The sequence below is a fragment of the Zingiber officinale genome, chromosome 3B (genome assembly GCF_018446385.1).
Source record: "Zingiber officinale cultivar Zhangliang chromosome 3B, Zo_v1.1, whole genome shotgun sequence".
Classification (NCBI taxonomy): Eukaryota; Viridiplantae; Streptophyta; class Magnoliopsida; order Zingiberales; family Zingiberaceae; genus Zingiber; species Zingiber officinale.
Window position 1 is genome coordinate 156,861 of NC_055991.1, and position 24,801 is coordinate 181,661.

General features: G+C 38.0%; 1 protein-coding gene across 1 annotated transcript; it reads left to right on the forward strand.

Annotated features, from left to right (window-relative positions):
* The first annotated feature begins 102 nt into the window (after positions 1-102).
* On the forward strand, positions 103-24,745 carry LOC122055297. The gene is made up of 18 exons (XM_042616664.1): positions 103-443; positions 1,453-1,674; positions 2,406-2,498; positions 4,969-5,021; positions 6,562-6,658; positions 9,202-9,275; positions 10,431-10,563; positions 11,182-11,292; positions 12,573-12,649; positions 13,212-13,278; positions 14,516-14,581; positions 15,043-15,150; positions 15,254-15,384; positions 15,470-15,536; positions 15,673-15,740; positions 15,823-15,916; positions 23,937-24,007; positions 24,123-24,745. The coding sequence occupies exons 1-18, from the start codon at positions 294-296 to the stop codon at positions 24,535-24,537; spliced, it is 2,097 nt and encodes a 698-aa protein (XP_042472598.1). The 5' UTR covers positions 103-293; the 3' UTR covers positions 24,538-24,745.
* The last annotated feature ends 56 nt before the right edge of the window (positions 24,746-24,801 follow it).

Here is a 24,801-nt window from a genome sequence, read left to right on the forward strand (position 1 = left end):
CTTTTTAAAAATCTCAAGGTATTTTAAAAATAATTAAAATTTAGAGCGCATTTTAGAATGTCATCTATCCTTACAAATGGCTACTTGGGCCTGATTCAGGCCCACTATGGCTGCTCTTGTTTGTTTCACACGCTCTCCCCTTTGACCCTTCTCCGCATCTGCAGCTCGCTCCAACGTGAGATAGAGAGATCATCGTCATCAAACCCTATTCCTTCTCCTCCTCCACATCTCTCTCTCTTTCTCTCTTCTCATCCTCGCACAATCCTTTCTCCTCGGTCTCCTACTCGTACTCGATGTCGTGGCTGAGATCGGCCGTCAACAAGGCCGTCGAAGTTAGCGGCAACAACAACATCACGCGCACTGTCAAGAACTATGCCGATACCGTCGTACACCATGCCGGTCAGGCTGTGGCCGGTGGGGCGAAGATAATTCAAGATCGAATGGTATTGTTTTCTACTCTATAGCCACGTTTGACTCCTTTGGCTTGCAATATCTTGTTCCGCCGTTTAGCTTTAAATCGTAATCGTGGATTGATGCTTACGAACTAAGAAACCGAGAAGTTACTTCCAATTAATATCTTAACTTTTTTTCGTCAATGGTCTAAAGATGTAGATTGACTTATAAATGTTTTGTTTCCTTGTGTGGTTCATGTAGGTAATTAAGTTATGTATTTTTTTTTTCTTTCTATATTCACTTCATCGTCTCAATGCCATTATTGACATTGTGGATACGAGTACATTGGTGCATGCTTTCGGACTCGGGTGATTGAGAGGAGATGTCTCTCCCATACCTCTTGTTCTTCATCTACCCTGTGTTGTAAATGGCAAAAGAAACTAGAGGGAAGAAGGGGGTGGCAGCACTGAGAGAAAGAGTGAAAAGATAGAGCAGTGGAGGGAATCCCTAGCCTCACATACTGGGTGTAACACTGCAATGCCTGAAATTTGACTCCTTGCATCTCCCATTTATATTTTTTGTATAGTTACATTACGAAAATAAATAGCTCGTTCTCAATTGTTTATTTATTTATATAGTCAATATGGTGTACTGGTTCCTTTTCTCATCCTCTTTGTAATGTTTGTTCTTAGCATCAGCATCTGAAAAGCAGCTGCGACTACATCCATTACACTCTCTCTTTACTTAACTAAAATGCTTTTCACTACTGGTTTTGGAACAAGGAATAATGTCAACTACTCACATTTGCTTACTTCTATTTCTCTATCCCAAATTGTCAATTGCTAGTCCCTCTCCCTTGGAATAAGATTTTTTTTTTTGGAGATAATATTTTTTCAATTCATAAATTATTATAAGTGACATAGCTGGGATGGTACACCTGTTTGAACATTAATTGATCTCCATAAAGTGGCAAAATGAAGTTTTCACTTGATCTATTTGTATGAAGACTTCTTAACTATGAATAGGTGCATGTTTAAGTGCCTGAACTTCCCTGTGTAGGGCATGCGGAACTATAAAAGTTTCGAGCAAACTATTAAAAGATTGGAAGAAGCTGCTGTATCCTGCAGAGGAATAGAGAGAGTTCAGCTATTGCAAAGATGGTTGTTTGCTTTACGAGAAATTGAAAGGGTATATGGAAGTTCAACCAATCAAAAATCTTTTGAGCACCTGCACCCACCCTTATCCGATGAAAGCAACTCATCTTCTGGAAATGTTTCTTCGGTCAGTATATTTGTTACTTTGACAGCCAGAATCCAGATTATAACATTGACATTGGGCTCAAGTATAAACAGCTGCTTATTTCACATCACTAAATAATGTTGAGCTTTTATATTGTTGATCTTACTATTGGTTAAACTAATTAATTGCATAGGATGTTTGGAATGGAATTTTCTACCTTCATGCACAAGTGCAGTCTTATCTTTACTGTGCATCTGGAAAGATTCTTGTTAAATTGATAAGCTTGACATTGAAGGGAGAACTATTGTACTCATGTATGTCACTTTTCATAATCCAGTGCTTGAAGCCATTGTTTTCATCTTTTCCATATCCTAGCTAAAAGAGTATAGGGAAGGACTTCATTAGAAACTCTGAGAAAATTAAACACATAGTAAACATAAAGCCAGTTAATGGTTTAACTATTCTCTATTATGTAACATTTTAATGGAGATTTAATACTCAAAATTCGGAATACTTCATCCTGGAAAATACATTATCCTTTCACTGGAATTTATATTCCCCCGATGAGTTTTGTGGAAAATGCCAAAACATACTATGTTCGCCTATTTATTATTTATTTATTCTAATTTAAGATATTCAATATCAACATTGCACATTTTTTGGTGGGGAAGCCATCAAAGCTACACATGTGACTACCAATAAATGTGCACTACTTGGGTTATTCATTATCAATTGTGAACATCATGTTTATGCTAATTGATATTTTTATGCAGATTCTATATTTTGATTTTGAAGGAGGTGGACCCATGAACTTTCGGGATGTATTTCTGTACAGCCATGCTCTTGAAGGGATTACATTATCCATGGTTAGACATCTTGCCGTTATTTAATAAGATTCTATTATGACGTCTGTAAAAGATTATTTTCCATCTATACTATGCTTAACTAGTAACCCAGTGCCAAAGTCTGATTATTGTGTATGGATAGTTTATTTAATATTAAATTTTTTTGTTATAGCTGATACTGTTTTTAAAAGAAAACACATCATGTTTGCTTGTATATCCTACATGCAATCCTGCACTATATCTGACCAATATATCCCTGAGTTTTGCAGTCTGCATATGCAGTTGATTCGATAAAGAAGTCCAAATCAAGTTGAATATGCCAAAATACAATCAAATAAAAGAGATGGATTTATCCATAGTTTAGCTTTTTGGGATAGGGAAAGATGTCTCGTTCCACTCCCATATTGAGATGTGAAATATTGGTAGAATGTGACATTACCATGCGCTTCCACATCTTTTTGGTATCAGAGTTAGTTTAATGGCTGAGTAAAACATCCAACGAGGTATTCTTTGGTGAGCGGCACTGGTGAAAGTTAGAATACAACAAAACAAAGGCATTAGCAATTTCTCAAAACTCTAAACGGATATCTTTAAAAGTATCTTAAGGATCCATCTTTCAACGAATTTTGTAGTTCTTAACTATAATAAGGCGACCGGGGAACGACGAGTGGATTGCAAAAGGGCAGGTCCTAACTTGGCCATAAATTGAGGTAAGTCCAAGGGCACACTTGCATGAGCAAGAAAGCTCTTAGAACCCTCTAAGCCGTAAATAGTTGGGAACTAAAAGTCTGAAGAAAGGTATATCCTTATGAGTGTCAAAACATAAAGTCTGAATTGAAAAAGAAATTGCTTGATCGCCTGCAAGCCTAGCAATTTTGGTTAAGGTGGATAGCCAGAAGCCTTAGCTGGGTATGATTGGTGGTTTAAAGTGTCGTGCCGAAATGGTCGAAACGAGCGAAACGTCTCGTTCCACTCGACGACCGGCACCGGCACGACCCCGCACCAGACCAATGACAGGTGCGACGTGTTATGTGACCCTGTGGTCACAGCAGAGGGGTCGCTCGACCATGCAACAGTAGCGGAGAGGTCGCATAACCCTTCCGCTGCCGCCGTGGAGGCATCGTGCGACCTTACGGTCACTGCAAAGGGGTCGCACGACCAACATGGTCGTGCTGAAGGAGTCATGCAATCCCCGCGGCCATGGCTAGTCACGCAACCTTGCGACAGCACCGAAGTCATGCGGGGTTGCGAGTGGTGTCGGATTTCAGATTTTTTTTAATTAAACTTAGGTTCATTTTTTTAATCAACTCCTAGTTATAGTGGAGATAATCTAAAGAGATTTTATTAAACCCTAATAAAATTATCTAATTAATTTTATATTTTATTTATTTTAATTTAAAAATTATAATAAAATTTTTATTTATTTATTTATCTATTTTCATATCTTTTCCTTTTTTAAAAGATTATTTTTTATCTTGTTTATTTTTTTAATATTTATGTTAAATATTTTAGTTTTTAATTAATATATTTTATATTTAAAAAATATTGAAACTATATCGGCACGGCACGATACGGTACTGAAATCGTATCGTTCCGGTCCAAGACCGAAACTTCGGCACGGGTCGAAATTTTAAACCTTGGACATTACCATGCTAATTTTCAGATATACCTTTAATGTCATCAGTGGTTGTTTGATAGCAAATTCAACAAGGAACGAGGAAAGTGTAACCAGGTGTTTGAGGTGACCTGGAAGGACAAAGAACATCTGCTTTGGTGACCTAGTTGCCAAGGTGAAGACAACAACCAATACATCCTCCTTTTCTTCTAGCCCTTTCACCACTCCTTCCTTCCTGAATAATTGAATCTAACTCTCCAGCACAGGTTGGTAGTTTATGGAATCATTTCAGTCTGTAGCTCCAATCTGTTTCTACCTTTCTATCTGGAAGCATGGTTTGATCAATTAACCTTAAGCTCTAATAATGCATGTTAATCTTTTGGTAAAGATGACCTATAGTTTGATGATTTAGCTGTTAGACATTTTATTGTTACATATCATTTGATTGATATCAAATTAATCATCGTAGCAATTTAATTATAGGAATAAATTTTATATGTTCTGTATAGATGTAAATTTTTTATTTATATAGACTGGTCTGATTGAATTACTATGTGGTATAAGAATTTCTTCAGTTGTTATTTGGGTTAAATATTTTACTATATTGTAGATGTAGAATTAATTATCTAATTATACACGTGACTTTACAGTAGGATAGTTTTGAAATATTATTAATGTAGATCACTTATGGGCTATATAAGCAATGTGTTGAGCACACAACACCTGTGTATGTTTTGTCAAACCTTGGCAAAGGATGTATTTCTTGACCCAGAAGATGAGAATTGTTGTAATTCCGACACACTTGGTTAATGTCTCATTATTTTTCTATGTTGTGATGATGTAGCGTAACTGCAGATTAATTCTTTTTTGACTCAGATTCTGGAGGCTCCAACTGATGATGAAGTTACTCTGCTCTTGGAAATATTCAGGTATCTGTGATTTTCCTTTAGTCTCTGCTAGGACTCATGGGTTCTTGTTATTGCTGCTTCCTATTTGGTTTAGCTTTTCTACATTCTTGGAGTTTATATCCAGGTCTATTTTATGGATGATTGGCCACATAATGCTGAATGGCTAGGATTCTAATTCGCCCATTTATATTTTTACTGAGATTCTTTAGACTCTACTTTAATTGGCTTCATCTATTTGGTTTAGCTTTTATATATACCTTTAGAGTTTATATCCAGGTCTATCTTATGAATGATTGATTACATAATGCTGGATGGCTATATAAAAACGGTGGGATAAAAATGCATCTAGTACATCCAAAATAGGTGGCAATTGTGATCATTACTTATCAGTCAAGGAGATTTTATGTTCATTTCTTCATCTAGTTTAATATAATTTTATGTAGGATAAGTTAAGATTGTTATTTAGTGTCCAATTATATTTTTATATCTGTCCTGTAAATATTAACCAAACAGCTGATTAAATAGATGTCAAACTGATTTATAGATATATGTAAATGGTCATACAATCTGTCAAATGATAGTCATAGTTTCTGAAGTGGAGTTGTGAGAGTAGAGTAATGCATGATCGAAGGTTCAGAGTTAGTTACACAATCTTACCTCTGAAAGCAGAGTTTTCTATGATTGAAAAATCATATAGTCCTACTTCTGGAAGGAGTATATGTGATTCACACTCCTGGTAACCATATTAGTCTGCACAAATATTATGAACAAAATGATTAGTTTCTTTTTTTCATTTCAACTTCTTAACTAATTGAAGGAAACAAGGGAAGTATCTCACATAATATAGTACATATAGTTTTTGACAAGATCTCATAAAAAGCAAATACAGATGAAAGGACCAAAACTAGGAAGGAATTTCTTGCATTGATCCAATATAATAGAACATATGAAGGTTAACTTATTGTTATGACCACAACTAGGAAGGAATTTCTTATATAATTTTTGCCTAAATTGATGTATTTAATACTGTATTTCCTATTTTAGTCAGAACCTCATTGTTAATCTTATTTTTGGTTAACTTATCTACTCTAAGATTGATATGCATAGAAATTATGCTAATAATTTATTAAATTTTCCTCTAATATGAATGACAACAACCTACAAGCATTTCTCTATTTGATCTAAAGTTAGCCCCCAAGGCTATGGTGTAGCGGTAGGACATTCAGGTTGTCACCCAAGCACCCGCGGTTCGATCCTCAGTTATAGCGAATTTGTAGAAATTTTTCCTCCAAATGGGGAGCGCAACCAAAGGATGCTGGGCTTCTTGGCCATCCGCCACGAGCGCTTTCCTATTTATCCTGAGGCCGGTGGAAAAATTCCGTGGGGCCGAGCCGGTCACCTAGGGCTAGTCAATAAGGCTAACTGGGTTTATCATTTTTCTTTTTTCTATTTGATCTAAAGTTAGTTTCTCTACTGCTAACCTAATACTTAAACCAAATGAATGTAAAACTTCTTGGAGTTGTATGTTTATTATTTGATGTATATATTTTTTCTCTTGTAGACACTGTTTGACAGGTGAAAAGGAAGTTCACAATGCTATTATAAGCAGTATACAGGATCTTGCAAAAGCATTTTCAAATTATCAGGAGGAAGTATTGGTATATTTCTTTGTATCTTATATTTGTATTCTGGTTGTACAAATTATCAGGAGGAAATTATCTTATACTTTCTGATTTATTGCTAGTGATTGAATGAACATTTGAATTAAAAATGCTCTACTAAATGCTATCTCTTTGTACAAATTATGGTGTGAAATTTTTGGCCAAGCCAAATCTCTTGTGTATTGTTTGCCTCTAGCTCCTTATCGATGGAAGGAGTATCCTCTGTCGCCTTCTATAGCTTGCAGTGAATGCATGGAAAAGCAGAAAGCCATGGACTAGTTATTGACTGGTGCCTCGTTTAATCCCATTTTAAGTAAAGGGGATGAAGTGCTCAGTACTGGAGTTGGGTTGTTATCTTATACCTTTTTATGGCTTTGAAGCTTATTATCCTTATCCTCTTTTTCCCCTTTCCACTTCTCCCTCACTCCCACATTTCGTTGTTATATCTGGTGGTTGAGTTACTAGGCATGTGAGATTAAGCAAAAAAGCTTTCTTCTGAGTCGACAAAGAGCCTGATGTCCATTGCTAACTTTGGCCGATCATCGTTGGGGCAAACACAAGTCAACTTCCAGCTCAGTCACCATCTGAGGTGCTGTATACCTGAGTTACTTGTGTGGTTGTCATAGGCAAGGCCTGACTAGTTTGTGTGGTTGAAGCGACTGCCTTTTTTTTCTTGAGCCTTGTTTTGCTGCACATATTGTGTAGGTTTTTTCCACCTGTACATGCTTGGAGTTGGTGGAGCAACCCTCATATCATCAATAATAAAAGGATATTGATACTGTTATTGATATAGCTTGTGCATAGCTCAATCACCTCTTGGATTTGGGATGGTTGATAGGGGTGAGTTTCAAGCAAAGAAAATGCTTTATGAAAGTTTTTGATAAATCATGAGTTGTCAATTTTCATTTTTCTTGTCATTTTTGAAAAATTAGACTTGTTGCTTTGGATTTATGCTTTGCCTCATCTCATACCGTAGACGGGATATTATTATTCTTCAATCCACTGGAAGCCAGTGCACTTTATGATGTTTTGTTTGGCACTCTTTCAATGTGATTAGAGTTATCAAATGGGCCGACCTATGGTGGGGCAGGCCAACCCACCAAAAACCCATCACATGGTGTGACAGGCCGATCCACCATCTCGGCGGATTGGGAAATCCTCAAACAAATCCAACCCAATGCGGGTTGCGGGTTAAGCGGGCCAACCCATGAGCTCAAAATAAATAAAAATAAAATAAAAATTCCTACAAAAAATTGGCTTATAGAACATGAATGCAAAGGATATAAATTTCATACTCCCATCAATCAAAATAAACAAAAACAATGTTCCATCAGAATTATTGCACGATCGTTGAAACATATAGTTCACATTTAAGAAGAAAAAAAGAAAATTTCCAACACTTACTTTCAATTACAGATTGAAAAGAAAAAAATATAGTACATAACAAAGCAAAGCAGAAATTAGCTTCGTGAACTAGTAACGAGGTATGCCAAACTAGAAAATCATGACAACATTCTATGGCTAGTTGCACAAGATAGCTAAACAAAACACTCATCAAAAGGATTATTTATTGTGTTATTTCACAAGTGTTCACCCTGTAGGAAAAACACCAAATTGTTAATTTGTTTCAATGTGTGTGGATTAATTTAACAATTATCCACTACAACAGATATCTGTTGTCAGCAAACTTAGTAATTAATATCAACAAAAATAGGTGAATTTTGGTTTTTGGCAGCTCAGATACAAAAATGGAAGAGGCAAAAGGCAAACTGTCCATAAACAAGGATTATCGATATCTGAAGGCGAGTATGGTGGGATGCCCACTCCAGTTCTAAGAAACCTTCCAGCTATTCAACCATAAAGGAGCTTTTACAGCTGCAGCGTGTGCCAGACTGGTGAGGATTCGAGCTTGGATATTAGGGATTGCCGAATTGTCGTTGCCAGCCGGTCTCTTGGGAGAGTTTCTCTGTAGGCAATTCAAATAGAGATAGGAAGGTGAGGGAGGCGGCATCGGTGAGGCGGCAGTTGGGACTGGGATAGGGTTTTACGAGAGAGAACTGAGAAGAGCTTTTGTTTCATTTGGGGGCATTAAACTTGCACATGGATCATTAATCACTCACGGCCATTTTGTAATTTCTCATAGTCAAATCTATTAAGACACTCATCCAATGCATTAGATGTGTGTCACAACTGACTCAACTCATTTTGTTTGTCTCGGTTTTCCTGTTAGATTGTATTGCATTTAGGCTACCCAGTACAGGGATGCTTACAATTAAAATTCGTATTTAGGCTGCCTTGCTACATATTGCTTGCCTTGGGTTGCATGCCAAGTAAATTTGTATTTGAAGTTACTTTTTTTGCATGTTTTGCATGTTGATTGATCTCTAAAGTACAGACTGTTGTGAAGCTATACTATGTAGTGTGTTAATGAGATTATTTTTCCATGACAATTTACTTTTGGTGCAATATTATTCCTGGATAACCTATAATGTGATGCTTCATATGAATGGCGGGAAATTGTTTCTGGTCTGGTATTTCAGGTGAAACGTGAAGAATTACTCCAGTTTGCACAAGGTGCAATTTTAGGACTGAAGTTAAATGCTGATATGACAAGGTCATTCACTTAACTGTTTTTTTAGCATGCAATGCTTTGCCTTGTAATTATCTAGTATCAGAGAGGAAGTTTTAAATTGTTGAACTTCTCAATGAATCAAGTTGCATATAGCTTAGCAAACAGAAAAAAATTGAGGTGATTTGATTGTCCAAGGAACAATGATAGTTTACTCAGGACCCATATTCCTATTAAGATGCACATGTTTTCACTTTTAAATATTCTGGCCAAGCAAAAGTAAAGTTAAACCATTTTGGAATGCTAGATGAAATTAATGTTGGCTTGCTAGTTGGTTTAGATTGTTCAAAAAAGATTGAAGAACTTGTTTAAGTATATATGGCATGAGTCAAAATCTCATGCCATGTCGGTCATCATACCATTTTGTCGATTGATTTGCATGTGAAACACTGAGACATCAAAATAGCATCCAGGTCCCCCCCCTTTGTTCTTTGTGCGAGTCATCCTCTTTCTCTAGAAGACCAGAAAAAGAGTTGTCTTCTTTGTGTGACACCTTTTCTGTAATCCGAACAGGTCCAGTTCAACATCAAGATTGAATGGAATACATTTTCTTCCTCTAGGTTCTTCTTTCTTTTTCATCTCTTGCTGTTATGGCTCGACAGAGGAGCCATTTTTCTCCTGCTCCTGCTATAGATCTCAACACATGGATCAACAAAGGGCTCAACACCATTGGCATGATATCAACACATCTTGTTCTGTCAGGAGATTGGTTCTCAGGCACAAAACGAGATCTTATATATATATGGCCAAATTTGAACAAGTCATGGAGAATATCACACTATGATTCTTTTTGGATAGATATTTCAGTTATCATCTTGAAAATTTTCTATCCGCTGTTACTATAGATTTGCAATGGCTTTATAATGTTGTTTCTAGCAGTTTCAATATGCAATTGTGGGAGTCAAATGGGCTGATTTTGAATGAAAAAACATGTCAATGCCAGATGAAGTAGGTTTTTTTTTTGTTTATGTTCACTTACCAATTATTCAACCACCTCTTAGACTCGTTGGAAGTTTTACTTAGTGGATTAGGCAAAGTTAAGTCAGGATTACCATTCTATCCCTACTTATGTTTCATGCTTATTTCATTGATTGCAAGACAGTCTTAATAATAGATAGAATGTTTTATTATTCTTTTCAGGATAGAATATGAAACCTTAAATCTTAGCAAAAAGGTTGATGGATTGGAAGCATTGAAGGAGGATTCCACAGGTGAAGGTCTTGCTAAAACATCTGAAAAGACCACTGAAAAGACCACTTATGCTTCTGTGGAGGTAGCCGATTGTTCAAGACAACTTTTTTCGAGTATAGTATTTGTCATCCGGAATGATTTTGATATAAATATGTTTGCATACATTGGTCATCATATCTCAAGGGCCTTATTATCTAATTTCTGCACACATGTTTTCTTAACAGCCTAACCTCTTCAGCTTGTCTTTAGTTTTCTTAAGAACTTCTACTACTAGTTGACTACAATACTTTTTTTTTGGCGCTGTATGTGCTTTGGTGGTATTTACTAGTTTCTTTTAATTTTGAGTCAATGAAGGTGCTAGCTAGTTCAGCTACTTTTGGTGGTGTTGACTTGGGATCTACATCCTGCCTTTATCACTTACCTTTGGAAAAAGGAGATTTTAGCCATCTTTTTATTAAGATCATCTATTTGTTTCACATCAGTCATGTTTTCTAGGAACCTCTAAAATCTAAATAAACTTAGATATTTTGTAGGTTTAAAATGTCTCTGATTTCTGTATTTTTTGGTTGATAATATTTTCTTCTTTTTATTTTAAAATGAGATCACTTCCTTGGCATAACAAGGGGCCTCCTTTTGTTAAAAGTTGTTTCTTATCTTGTTGTTTAGTTATAATTTTGAATTTTCTAATTCTATTATGTAGGCTCTGAAAGAAGCACTGACAGAAGTTCGCCTCTGCTCTAGATTGGAATCTCTGCTCTTGAAGAAGAAAACCATAAAATGTGGCGAGTCACTGGAGATCCATTCTCAAAAGGCATGCTTATCTTTGATTTGGTTCATGTTAATTCAAATGTGAAGTTTGATCCATTTTTATTCTTCAAATTTCTTTGAGCGATTGGGTGTGTCTCAAAGTTGGCTGGAAAATAATCTTAAACCCTGATAAAATTGCTCTCTGACTATACTACTTTGCATATTTGTCTGTTTAAGTTTTCTATAGACATCGTTCCTTATCAGCATGAATACAATGTTCATTCTTTTGCCTCTAAGAATGCATGTTCTATTTGTTTAATCCTAGAGAATTTTCAAATCTGGCATTGTCATTCTTGCTTGTGTTTGTGGATGTCCCAATGCTATTAACTCAATTCAATTTTTAGTTTTTTTCTTCAGATTGTTGTTTATTCAGAATTTTTTGTCTAGCTATATTGTTTTTGAATTTTCCATAGCTCTCCCAGTAAATGACTGTATTTTATTTTATTGAAGACTTGTGATTGCTTATGTGGACAAAATTGTTTAGTTTGTGTTTGCAGCACAGCAAATTTAGTTGTAAATGCTGTAGATGCTTTTACTAACCTATTGGTTTAAAAGAATATGCATCTTCAATTACCTGGTATGGTCTCCTTAGCTCTATCTTGCAACTAATATGCTTAATGGTTTCTGAAGAAGCATACCTGGAGATTTGTTGTTGATAAGAATGTTCCCTGACTTCAAATGTTTAGGTTGATGATGGGTTGATCTTGAAACCCTGTCGTTGAATGCTTACTTTTTGAAGATCCATTATGCATGCCTAGGTTTAAGAAGTAATTCTTTTGTCTTAGTGCTAGTCATTTCAGCTGCTCCTAAGTAAATATTATAAAAAATTATCCATGATACACTGCACAATGCCTATAATATCTCCAAGTATAATGTGTTGTTTATTTTTCCTGGTGACTGCTGCATTGTTGATTTGATCCATATAATTATCTTGATATTTGAACTCATCCTTTTTACCAACTATTGAAGTAGTCAATGATATTGTATTAAGTAAACAGAAGTTATCAACTAGAATGTCCTTGTTTTTATTATGCTGCACTTCACCTTAAACATGCTATGAATTTATTTTAATTTTACCGTGTTATGTACTTTACGTGATGGCCCATCTATAGAACATACTAATCACCTTAATATGTTGAGTAGCTTTTATGTATGGGGTATGGCTGATTTTTTTTACTATGTTGCTTATACCGGTTATGCCATATTTTAAATGGCATACATGACATTTTGTTTTCTCACAAATATGAAAAAAATGCTTTCATCATGATCTGGTGCAACCTGTAGGTGGATAAGTTGAAGGTTCTTGCAGATTCTCTTGCCAACTCTACTGCTAAGGCACAAAAGCGTATCCTAGATCACAGGTCCTATATACCACTTGCATATTTTTCTCTAGGTTGGTTACTTGAAGTTGATAGATGCAAGTTAATTCTTAATATTCAATCTTCTATTCATGATCCTAAAAGGCATACAACTTCAATAGGTCAGCAAAAGTTTCTTCTATCTGCAGTTCTCTAGGTATATTGGTAATAATATAATTCGATTATAGGCATTAGGCTCTCTTGGAAGAGATTATCACATGCAAACAGCTTAGAGAACTCTAGAGAATAATGGAGATTTGAATGCTGTAAAATAAATGTCTCATAATGGAAAAATATTCTTTTATTGAATGATGGCTTTAGTTTGATAGCTAGTTGATCTAGAAGTTATTTTCTTGGATAATCTGAATACTCTCCGAGGAGCTCAAACCTACAATTTTCTAGAATGCAGAAGAGATCTGTAATGAAAGTTGTCAAGCACTGTTTTACACAATGCCAAATACTCAGACAATTTATATCCTACTCTTCAAATTCGAACATCTTGATTTTCCATGGACTTATAGATGAATATGATTCATTAATTATTATTATTTTTATTTTGAAGCAGGCACCAAAAAGAAGAGGCCCTTAACTTTCGTGTAATTAAAGCCAATGAAGTCAGTGAAGTTGAGAAGGTATACATTTGATAAGTCCCACCTGTATTAGGTATCATGATAATTATAATGAAAAAATTCACAGCATTTAGGCTATAATTATATCCCTGTTGGAAATATGTGCAGTATGTATTCTGGGGCATCTTTGATAGTGTAGTTATATGCTTTATTTTTTAGTGGAACAATAAATTAACTTTTAACTGTAGCACTTCCTAAAGGAAAGGTGATACATGTCTAGTCTTAGATAATTGTCTAGACAACCGTACATTATGCTGGCCTAATGCCTTTTCCTATATGGTTTTTTGTGCTGCACTAAAATATAGCATGTTTTCTAATGCAGTATCAAGTTTTTCCATTTGGTCTAATGTGAAGTTCTAACATGTACATGTGCCCATTGGACTTCGCTAAAAAAAGCACCTGCATGGTAAATGATGAAAATAAGCTAATAAAAAAACTTGTTCTTGCCACCAAACCATTGAATGTTGTTAACATTGTTTACTCCTGTAACCTAACTCCTATCCTGGTCAATTTTTCTAAATTGCATCGTGTCAATGCATCAATTACTTCATACTGTCCTCTGTATATAATTTTAGAGTTTTGTGCTTCTTACACTGTCATGCATAGCCATATGTGTGAGGATTGGTTTGAGAAAGCATCATTATTGGACCATGCCCCTATTGTCTGCAGTCTATACTATAGGATCTACTATGGTTCAGCTAGAGTGTTGAATAGATGACACACTCAAATTTGGTTCCTTGCGTAAAACATAAACAAAAGATGCATTAGTAGCGTGAGTACGCATGCTTGTGTATTTTGTTGATTGTGTCAATAGTATATGTGTAGTGGAAATAAAATGAATATGATAGTAACACAAAAACACAGACATATCTAACTTAAAGCATATTGCCAATATATCAAAAACAATAAGGTTGAGCCCAACCACAAGGCCGGAGTAGTTTTCCCAACATATACTTATTATTTTTATTTATTGGAATAGATGGTATGCTTTAGTATGCCAGTATTTGGATCTTGCTTTTTGTGATGACTCCATCTTATCTGACATAATATCTGATGCAATATTAGGGCATTTCTGTATGTCTGTAGTACTGGAAACAATAAAAGTTATCTAGCAATAACAACAAAAGGCCATGCTAATCCCAACTAAAAGTCTGAAAAAAACTAATATAATCTCATTTTGGTCACTTCTGATCTAGTTGTGGATATCATTTTTGAGTTCCGTTTTCCCAATTCAAATCAGGAATTGCTCTCTGAGATCGAGGAACTGGAGAAGCAAAGAAACCAGCTGGAGGTTGAACTAAAGAAGGTAATTCTCAATGTCTCATATTAGGTCACACATTTTTCTCTAGTGCTTCTATTCGTTAGTTTCTTTTTTGCTCAATGTTCATTTTATCTCAAATTCATTCACACTCAAGTTGCTCAATTGCTCTAGTTATTGTGTTTAAAACCACTTTTTGCCATTTGATACAATCAAACAGTTGCTAGAATTAGATCCTAAACCACTAACTGTGTTCAGGCACAATGAATCTTGTGATCTCGAATTAGATCACAAATAAGTATGGTCACTGTTTCCATATAGTTTTTTTACTCTATTCTTATCTTCTGTATTATTTCATTACTTTTTATATTCTGTCAAAATTCCAACATATTGTTTTAAGTTTGAATGTTTCACTATATTGTTGTTATGTGTCAGATCAAGCAAATTCTGACTAATGTTTCCACACAGTTAGCTTTGTTACTAATTATCATGAATTGGAAATGTTACAGGTTAATACATCTCTGGCAGCTGTGACTGCAAGGTTTAAGAAAACCAGAGAAGAGAGGGATCAGTTTGATGAAGCAAACAACCAGATTGTCCTTAACCTGAAAGCTAAGGTGCTCGAAAGTCCAATCCATGTTGACATTTACTTATCAACATAGGTTTGAAGATCCCACTTTAATATATAGTTACCAAACTCTAGGTGTCTTTAAATTGCAGGAAGATGAGCTTGCAAAATCTGTTGCTTCATGTAAAGTAGAAGCTGATATTGTCCATGTTTGGATTAATTTCTTGGAAGATACATGGAAGCTTCAATCTTCATACACAGAGCTAAAAGACAAGCAGATCAGGTATGCTTTTCGTGCCTCTTGATAAGGATAAGCACTCAGAAAATTTCCTATTTGAATTTTCAATTTCCATTTTCTACTTCCATAGTGATGAGCTAGAGAAATGTGGAAATTGGTTTCTGAAGTTAATTAAGCATCATCTCTCTTCATGCAAGGTATTGCCTTGTGCTGATTAATAAAAGTCAACTTCTATAATGGTTTTGTTTCTGTGTCTTCAATTATTGAATTTGCACTTTTTAAGCTTTTCTCATTTGTTTGCAGTGGTTTTCATCTGGTTTTTATTCTGTGTAGGATGAACTGAAACCTTGCATTCCTCGTATCAGCGCATTCGTGGACAACCTGAAGCAATTGAATGAGAGGTAGAGTAGTCACGTGTTTAACATTTAATGAAGATGGATATTTTCACATTGGTTGAATCATAATTATATCTATGTTTTGCAGGTCAGAAATGGTGCAGAGTTCAGATGATAGGGTATTTAAAGAGTCAAATCCCAGGAAACTTCTTGAAGAGGAATACTTAGCAACTGAAACAAAGGTATGCTAGGTTAACAAGTATCTTCTATTTGTTGGTGCAACCTTAGGTCAAGGTTGACTTGGTTGACCTGACTCGAGTTGACCTGACTCGAGTTGTGTTTTGATGTTTGACGATGTTTGACGAAAAGAGAGTTGTATTCTTGATGTTTGACAAGAATAGGTGTTCGGGAGATTGTAGGTGCAACCTTAGGTCAAGGTTGACCTGGTTGACCTGATTCGGGAAAAGTCCAAGCAGGGAGCTTGGCACGCGAAAAGTCCAAGTATGGAGACTTGGCACGGGAAAAGTCCTGGTGAGTGAAACCAGGCAGTTGAAAAGTCCTAACTGGGATGTTAGGCAATGAGAAAGTCCTAACTGGGATGTTAGGCAGTGGGAAAGTCCTAACTGGGATGTTAGGCAGTTGGAAAGTCCTGGTGAGTGAAACCAGGCAAGGGAAAATCCAGATGGATCAGGGATGATCGGACTTCTGGTGTTGAAAAGTCTAAGTGGGTCAAAGGGATTGACCGGACACTTAGCGGGGAGTGCTAGCAGGTCAAGGGAGTGACCGGATGCTAGGCATGATGTACCAACAGGTCAAGGTTGACCGGATGTTGGTGTGGAAGCCTTAGGTTTAGGGCTGAAAAGTTTGGATCGGGCTGCGGACCGATCCAATGATACATGGCTCATCTGATCGGTCTGGTGACCGATCAGTGACCGATCGATATGCTACTGAAGTTCGATCGGTCTGGAGACCGATCGGAAGGAGATCGGTGGCGGAGAAGCTGATCGGTCCGTAGACCGATCAGAGATCGATCCGTGCCCAGTGAACTTCTGATCGGTCCGTGGACCGATCAGAGACGAACAGCAAGCCCTAAGTCTCGGACCGATCAGGATGTTGCCTGATCGGTCCACAGACCGATCAGGGTTCTAGCCGTTGCGACGCAACGGCTAGTTTCTTCGCTGTCTTCTTCGCAGGTATAAAGGGGTCGAGGACTGCTGCTGCGCGACAACTTCTTCCTCTTCTCTTCTGCTACAGAGCTGCTGTTCTAGTGCTTGAGCTTTGTTGAGCTCTTCTTCGCAAGCTTCGCGTGAGCTTCTTCCTTCGGCTGGGACTCCGACTGAGCTGCTGCTGTGGTTGGCGTCTGAGAAGCTGTTGCTTCTTCAACAGTCGAAAAGAAGGCAAGGGTTGTTTACATTTGCTGTGTATTTACTTCTTGTTTCTCTTGTATTTGTACTCCTTATCTTGCTGTTGCAAAAGTTGTGGCGAGGTTTCTCCACCCATAAGGAGCTCATATTTAGCCGGTTCTCCGGGGACTCATCCACCGACGGATTGGTAGGCTTCGTCCACCTTACGGACACGCCGAGGAGTAGGAGTTCATCTCCGAACCTCGTTACATCGGTTTGTTTTTCTTCTCCTAGTTTCTTCCTACGTTGTATTTCCGCTGCACTAACCTAACCGTAGGAAGAACGCGAATTTGGGGCGGCTATTCACACCCCTCTCTAGCCGTACGAACAGATCCCAACAAGTGGTATCAGAGCGATGCCGCTCTTCGACGGATCAACACCCGGGGGAGCACGGGCTAGAGATGGATCTCTATGGAGAAGATATCACGATTCAACCCTTCTACGAGTCTCACGACAACTTCACGTATTGGAGGGTAAGGATGATGTATTTTCTTAGGACTAATATGTTAAATTGGTTTTGTGTACAAGAAGGGTTTTCCCCTCCGATGGATGAGGAAGGAAAACCTATCAAGAAGAAGGAGTGGACGAAAGAGCAAATCCGACAATCCGAAATCAATGACGAGGTAACAAAAATTATTGAATTTGCGTTACCTAATAATGTTTTGTGCAAGATAGATAGGTACAACAACGCCAAGGAATTGTGGAACAACTTGGGCAAGTTCCATGAGGAGAGCTCCACTTCAAGCCATGAAGAGGAGTCAAGTGAGCTAAGTAGCTCACACCATGGAGGAGAGGAATTAGAAGTTGAGGGTTACTCAACATCTAAGGAAGAAGAGGATGAGAGCACTTCTTCAAGATTGGAGCAAGAAGAAGAAGCATCTACCTCCGGAAGGGATGAAGAAGAGAACATCCATCCATCCTCGACCCTAGGTAACTCAAACACTTTAAGTTCAAGTAAATTGCATATAATGTGTTTTGAGTGTAGGGAATTTGGACATTACAAGAGTAAATGTCCAAAGAAGACTAAGAAGACTCCACCGGCGCCAAAGATCAAGGAAGGGCAAGGAGCACGTGGTGTGTTTCCAATGCAAGCAACGGGGACACTATAGGAGTCAATGTCCAAGGGGGAGGCAATCTCACACGGACAAAAGATCAAGCACGTGTAAAGGGAGAGCGAAGGCAAACCCTAAGGTATCCTCTAAGGCTCATTCGTGCAATTCTAGTAGGATGCATGCTAGTAGTCTTATTGCCATTGTCAATAATGATAAGCATGTTAACACTAGAAATCGATACATGTGCTTAGGAGCCAAGCATGTTAGCCTAGATAAGAACAATTCTAGAAATGCTAACCCTAGAATTAACTCATCTAAGACTAAGGAAAATCTAGATAGAAATCTCAAATCATCTAGACACATGCCTAGGAATACCTCAAAGAAAAATGATAAATCAAAACTTGAGGTATTAGAGAAAGAAAATCAAGTCTTGAGGTCAAGACTTGACTCTCTAGAAAAGGCTCTTAAGGATTTGACTCTAGGGTCAAGGGGTCAAAAACCCAAGTCCAAGGACAAGAAAGGTTTGGGTCACAAACCTAAGTTCCAAACGGTCAAGCCCACTTATCACAATGTTCCATTTGATTATGGAACAAAATCTAGGGCTAGGAAGACCAACACCAAGGTCACAAGGGGAGTCACCCCTAGAGTTGATCTTGATGAGACCCAAATGACCAAGGCTTTAAAGCCTAAGAGGGTCATTAGGAGGGTTGCTAGGGAAGTCATCCCTAGTGAATTTTTAGTGAACCCAATGAGCTCAAATAGGTATTGGGTTCCTAGGAGCATTTTCTCTACCCCATAGATGGGTTAGAGAGTGTCAACTCCAATAAGAAGGGTAGTTAACCCAACTTTGAGGAAATTGACACTCAAGGAGCATTTTCAAGGTTTTTGGGAACCTTTGAAAATGAAATGGAATAATCTTTATCATTCACTCCTTGGAAGAGTAAAGTGTGCCAAAGTGAGAATATATTAATCTTACTTTAAATTGACACGATGTGGAAAAACCTAGAGAAATATCAAATTGGGATTTTTGATATTCTCTTAGGTAATCAAGGCAATCCGGGCCTTAATTTAGAAGTGCTACTCTTGTAAAATTTTTAAAATGGTATAAATCAAACAAGAGATCAAGAAATGCCAATTTGGGTTTTGACATTTTCTTGGAGCACTTTGGGCAATCTAGGATTAGAATTTAAGTTAACTAAGTGATTAAGGATACTTAGATAGGTAATCTAGGTATTTTATTTGTGTTAACTTACCATGGTTATTTGCCATATGACATGTCATGACATCATGTTTAGTTTTATCATCATTTGAAATGTCATGATAGTGCTTAGGCTAGTTTATATGTCATGCTCTATTTAAGTTTTCATACTTTATGCCATGACATCATGATATTGGCACATATTTTCCATTTATGATATCATTTATGCCATGTCATCATCTCTTGCATTAATAATCAATTGAATTGATTTAAGGATGAAGAACACATCTTGATATTGAGATCAAATTTGTGTTTAGAAAATGCATGAGAACTTAGCCTAAGTTGACCTTAATCCATATCTCACATCAAATTGACTTGAATGTGGTTTGATACACCTTAGATGTGTGTGAGATATTAGGATCATGAGTTAGGATCAAGGTGCATTGTCCTTGTACCTAGATGACCCTAATTCAAGAAATTAAGGATCATAGGGAAAGCTTGTGTACAAGTCATGTACATCTAGCCCTAAGATTATGGTCCTAAATTCAAATGGTTTTAAAAGTATTTTAAAATTGATTTGAAAAACCTTGATGAAGCTTTCCTAGTGATAGCATTCATCATTGACCGAAGTGATACAAAGTTGAGCTAAACTTGAACTATTTCAAAGTTTTTGAACTTTGTATCAAGATTGAAAAATGGAAGTTATTTTCATAGAAAACTATTTTTCCATGATAGTGTATGATATGAGGAATGTATCCTCAAAGTTTCGTAATTTTTGGAATTTTCTTGAATTTATTAGGAGTTTCTGAATTTCCGGAAGGGGAAATCAGAAATTCTGATTTCAGTGTCTGGATCGGTCCGGGGACCGATCCAGGGAAGCTCTGATCGGTCTGCGGACCGATCCAGAGTGTTGTGGATCGGTCTGCAGACCGATCCAGTAAGATCCAGAAAGCTTGATGCGATCTGGTGAAGGACGGATCGGTCTGGGGACCGATCCAGGGGGCTTCTGATCGGTCTGGGGACCGATCAGGGCGTGCCGAATTTCTGATTTTTCAGCTGGTGTCTGAAATTTCAGTTATGGAAGTGGTGTTTTTGGATTTCTAAAGGTTTGGAACTCTCTAAGACATTGTTGGTGCAATGGTCAAGGGGGAGTTGACCTTGAGGGGAGTTTTACCTAATTGTCAAGGGGAGTTGACTTTTAGGGGGAGTTTTACTCCAAAAGACTTTTAAGGATTAGTGATATAGATTATCACTAAGTTGATTGTTGAGTTTAGTATCAAGGAGGAAATTAAGAGTTTCAAATGAAAGGTATGGGACTTTCATTAGGAAGAAACTCTTGACCTTGATACTCTCTTTTTGATGTGTGTCAAAAGGGGAGAGTGTTCATTGGAGAATTATTGGAGAACCCAAGTTAGGTTATCGGGTTAACCTAAGCTAGGAGAAGAATGTCAAGGAATGTTCAAGGAAGAACATTGGAATTCTTTTTGATGTATGTCAAAAAGGGGGAGAATTATTGGAGAACCCAAGTTAGGTTATCGGGTTAACCTAAGGGAGAATGTCCAGAGAATGTTCAAGGAAAGAACATTGGACATTGGAAGATGATTGAAAACCTAAGTTAGGTTATCGGGTTAACCTAACTTGATTATGGTTTTGTCAAACATCAAAAAGGGGGAGATTGTTGGTGCAACCTTAGGTCAAGGTTGACTTGGTTGACCTGACTCGAGTTGACCTGACTCGAGTTGTGTTTTGATGTTTGACGATGTTTGACGAAAAGAGAGTTGTATTCTTGATGTTTGACAAGAATAGGTGTTCGGGAGATTGTAGGTGCAACCTTAGGTCAAGGTTGACCTGGTTGACCTGATTCGGGAAAAGTCCAAGCAGGGAGCTTGGCACGCGAAAAGTCCAAGTATGGAGACTTGGCACGGGAAAAGTCCTGGTGAGTGAAACCAGGCAGTTGAAAAGTCCTAACTGGGATGTTAGGCAATGAGAAAGTCCTAACTGGGTTAGGGCGTGTGGAAAGTCCTGGTGAGTGAAACCAGGAGTGGGAAAGTCTGAGTGATGTTAGGCGGTGGGAAAGTCCTAGCTGGGATGTTGGGCGTTGGAAAGTCTGGTGAGTGAAACCGGGCAAGGAAAAATCGAGATGGATCGGGGATGATCGGACTTCGTGTTGAAAAGTCTAAGTGGGTCGAGGATTGACCGGACACTTAGCGGGGAGTGCTAGCAGTCGAGGGTGACCGGATGCTAGGCATGATGTACCAACAGTCAAGGTTGACCGGATGTTGGTGTGGAAGCCTTAGGTTTAGGGTTGAAAAGTTTGGATCGGGGACCGATCCAATGATATGGCTCATCGATCGGTCGGTGACCGATCGATCGATGCTGCGATGGTTATCTGATCGATCGAGACCCGATCGAAGGAGATCGATGGCGGCGAGAGAAGCTGATCGGTCCGTAGACCGATCAGAGGTCTAGCCGTTGCGACGCGATCAGGAGTTCTGATCGGTCCATGGACCGATCGGGGAACCTCATACTCTGGATTGGTCCGCAGACCGATCAGGATGTTACTGATCGGTCCGCGATCGAGGTTCTAAGCGCGCGGCTAGTTTCTTCATTGTCTTCTTGGCGGTATAAAGGGGTCGAGGCTGCTGCGCGCGACAACTTCTCTTCTCTTACGCTCTGAGCTGCTGTTCTAGTGCTTGAGCTTTGTTGAGCTCTTCTTCGAAAGCTTCGCGTGAGCTTCTTCCTTCGGCTGGGACTCCGACTGAGCTGGCGTCTGAGAAGCTGTTGCTTCTTCAACAGTCGACAAGAAGGCAAGGGTTGTTTACATTTGCTGTGTATTTACTTCTTGTTTCTCTTGTATTTGTACTCCTTATCTTGCTGTTGCAAGAAGTAGTTGTGGCGAGGTTTCTCCACCCATAAGGAGCTCATATTTAGCCGGTTCTCCGGGGACTCATCCACCGACGGATTGGTAGGCTTCGTCCACCTTACGGACACGCCGAGGAGTAGGAGTTCATCTCCGAACCTCGTTACATCGGTTTGTTTTTCTTCTCCTTAGTTTCTTCCTTGTATTTCCGCTGCGACTAACCCTAACTGTAGGAAGAACGCGAGAATTTGGGGCGGCTATTCACACCCCCCTCTCTAGCCGAGTACGAACGATCCCAACACTATTAAGTTATTATCGAACATACTTGACATGCACTTGTTATGTATAACTTTTGATACTTGTAAGGACTTGTATATTTATCATTGGATGCTATCCAGTGCCTAGTGGTAGTTACAGCATTTTTCCCTTTATTGGAGCATTGCAGACAGTCCTGAATTCAAACTTATTTATTTTTCATCTTTCTAAGTTAAAAAATTGTCTGACAATTTTGCCATAAACATAATAAAGCACAGTTTTGGATCTAAACTTCTCAAATGATGATATGTGATGGAATTTGGAAGCTCCTGATTGTTATCCCTTAAGTAGTGTCCAGAATGCAAGTTTAGGTCATTTTTGCAAGCCTACCACATTGTTCTGAATTCGTCAGGACAGGAGTGCTCTTGACTGTCAATATCAGTTTCTTTAGTGGTACGGGCATTCCAAAAGTCAAGATACTGGACATTTTGTATCAGTAGGATTGGTGAGATCTGAGTTCATAAAAAAAATAATAATAAAAAAATCCTCTGTTTCTCATGCAATCTAGTGGCTGGGCTAGGAGCAGAACAAAGAACCTCATATTGGAAGAGAGGATCCTCTGTTCCACTTTTTGTGGACCGGGGGATGGTCCACAATGCAATCGCGGCCGAATTGCCGCCGCGATTTGGCCGCAATTGATTGCGATCCCTCCTTGGGTTCACCTTTCCATCCAGATTATAGTTTAGGTCGGGGTGGGCGGTGGGAAGCCACCCGGAGGCCATCCCCCGCTTGGCGCCCGGCTGCCCTGCCACCCATCCACCATTGGCGGCCTCTGGTCGGTCACTCCGACCCAAACTATAACCTGGATGAGAAGGTGAACCCAGGGAGAGATCACAATCAATTATGGCTGAATCGTGGCCATGATCCTGGATCCGGTCTCCATATTGGGTCTGTCTATCTCAATCAACAAGTAAACTCTTTGTTTCTCCAGGATCTTTTCCCGTCTTTGTTCAATTATGACAATGTCAGCTAGAAATCAATCAACTTTTTCAAAATCTACTGATTTCTCTTATGATCTGATTTCACTTATTCGGTGAATACTCATCATTTTTTTCAATTTCCAATCACATTTTAAGTTTTCAACAATTCTTCAACAGTCCTTTGATTGGATCTTGCCTATACAACTCGTCCTAGTTGTATTAGGATCGGAGACATGAGAAAACACATTCATTATCAACTTCTATTGGCCTTTGTTGGGTTGTGGAAATCCCTGAAGACAATAGATATAAAAAAAGGCCTTCAGTTACAAGGATTAACAAATATTAGGTATAAGGACTGAACCAAAATTTCAGCCATGAGATTAGTTTGCAGCATAAGCACCAAAAAGTTTTGTAAAAATGGTCAATTGTATATGATAATTTACCAAAGCATCTTGACATTTTTATAAGGACATCGATAATTTTATTATATCATAACGTAACCATCTCTTTTCAGATCGTGACTGCCTTTAGTGTTGTTGATCACATGAAGAAGCTCTATTATGCTGAAAGTGAAAATGGTCTCAGGTACTGCATCTATGTATTCGTTTAGTACTTACTACATATATGTTAGTTGCATATAAATGTTTGCAATCATCTCAACTTTTTGGATAACTAAAATTTAACATGTGAACATCTTCAGGAAAGATGATCTGGAAGTTGATGAACTATTTGAATTGATTGATAAAATGCGAGCAGAATTTGAGTCTATTGAACGACCATATCTAGAGATTGAAGTTCCTGATGAAATGGCGATGCACTCTGAAGATAGATCAGCAGAGAGTCCTTCAGCAGCAGCAGCTGCGGCTGCTAAGATTGTCAGTTCACCAAAATATAAAGCTATGGGCTCATCTACACCATCTCCTAGGACGAATATGTCATCTCCTAGGATGAATGATGAGCCATTTGATCCAGAATCAGAAATTGCAAAACTGGAAATGGAATTTGGACAAGTGAGCAGGGAATACACGACTGAAGAGATTGATGGCTGGGAGTTCGATGAACTAGAAGAACAGGAATCAAAACCTCATATGCTGGCGTCAAAATCAAATAAATAAATAAATGTACACTGCAATTGGGAGTGATTGATGAAGTTTGCAAGTCGTAACATGAGTTGATCACAAAGCACCTAAACAGAATGTATATTTATTTGTTGGTTGTATATTCTTTTGTATATCCTTCATACAAAACCTACTTGGATTACTCGAATGTCAAACTATACTTTTTGTGATTACAACAAGCCACATACTTGATTTTATTTATCTAGTTTTTGGGCTTCATAATCAAACAAAAGCAGATTCTGTGAAAATGCTTTCTGCCGT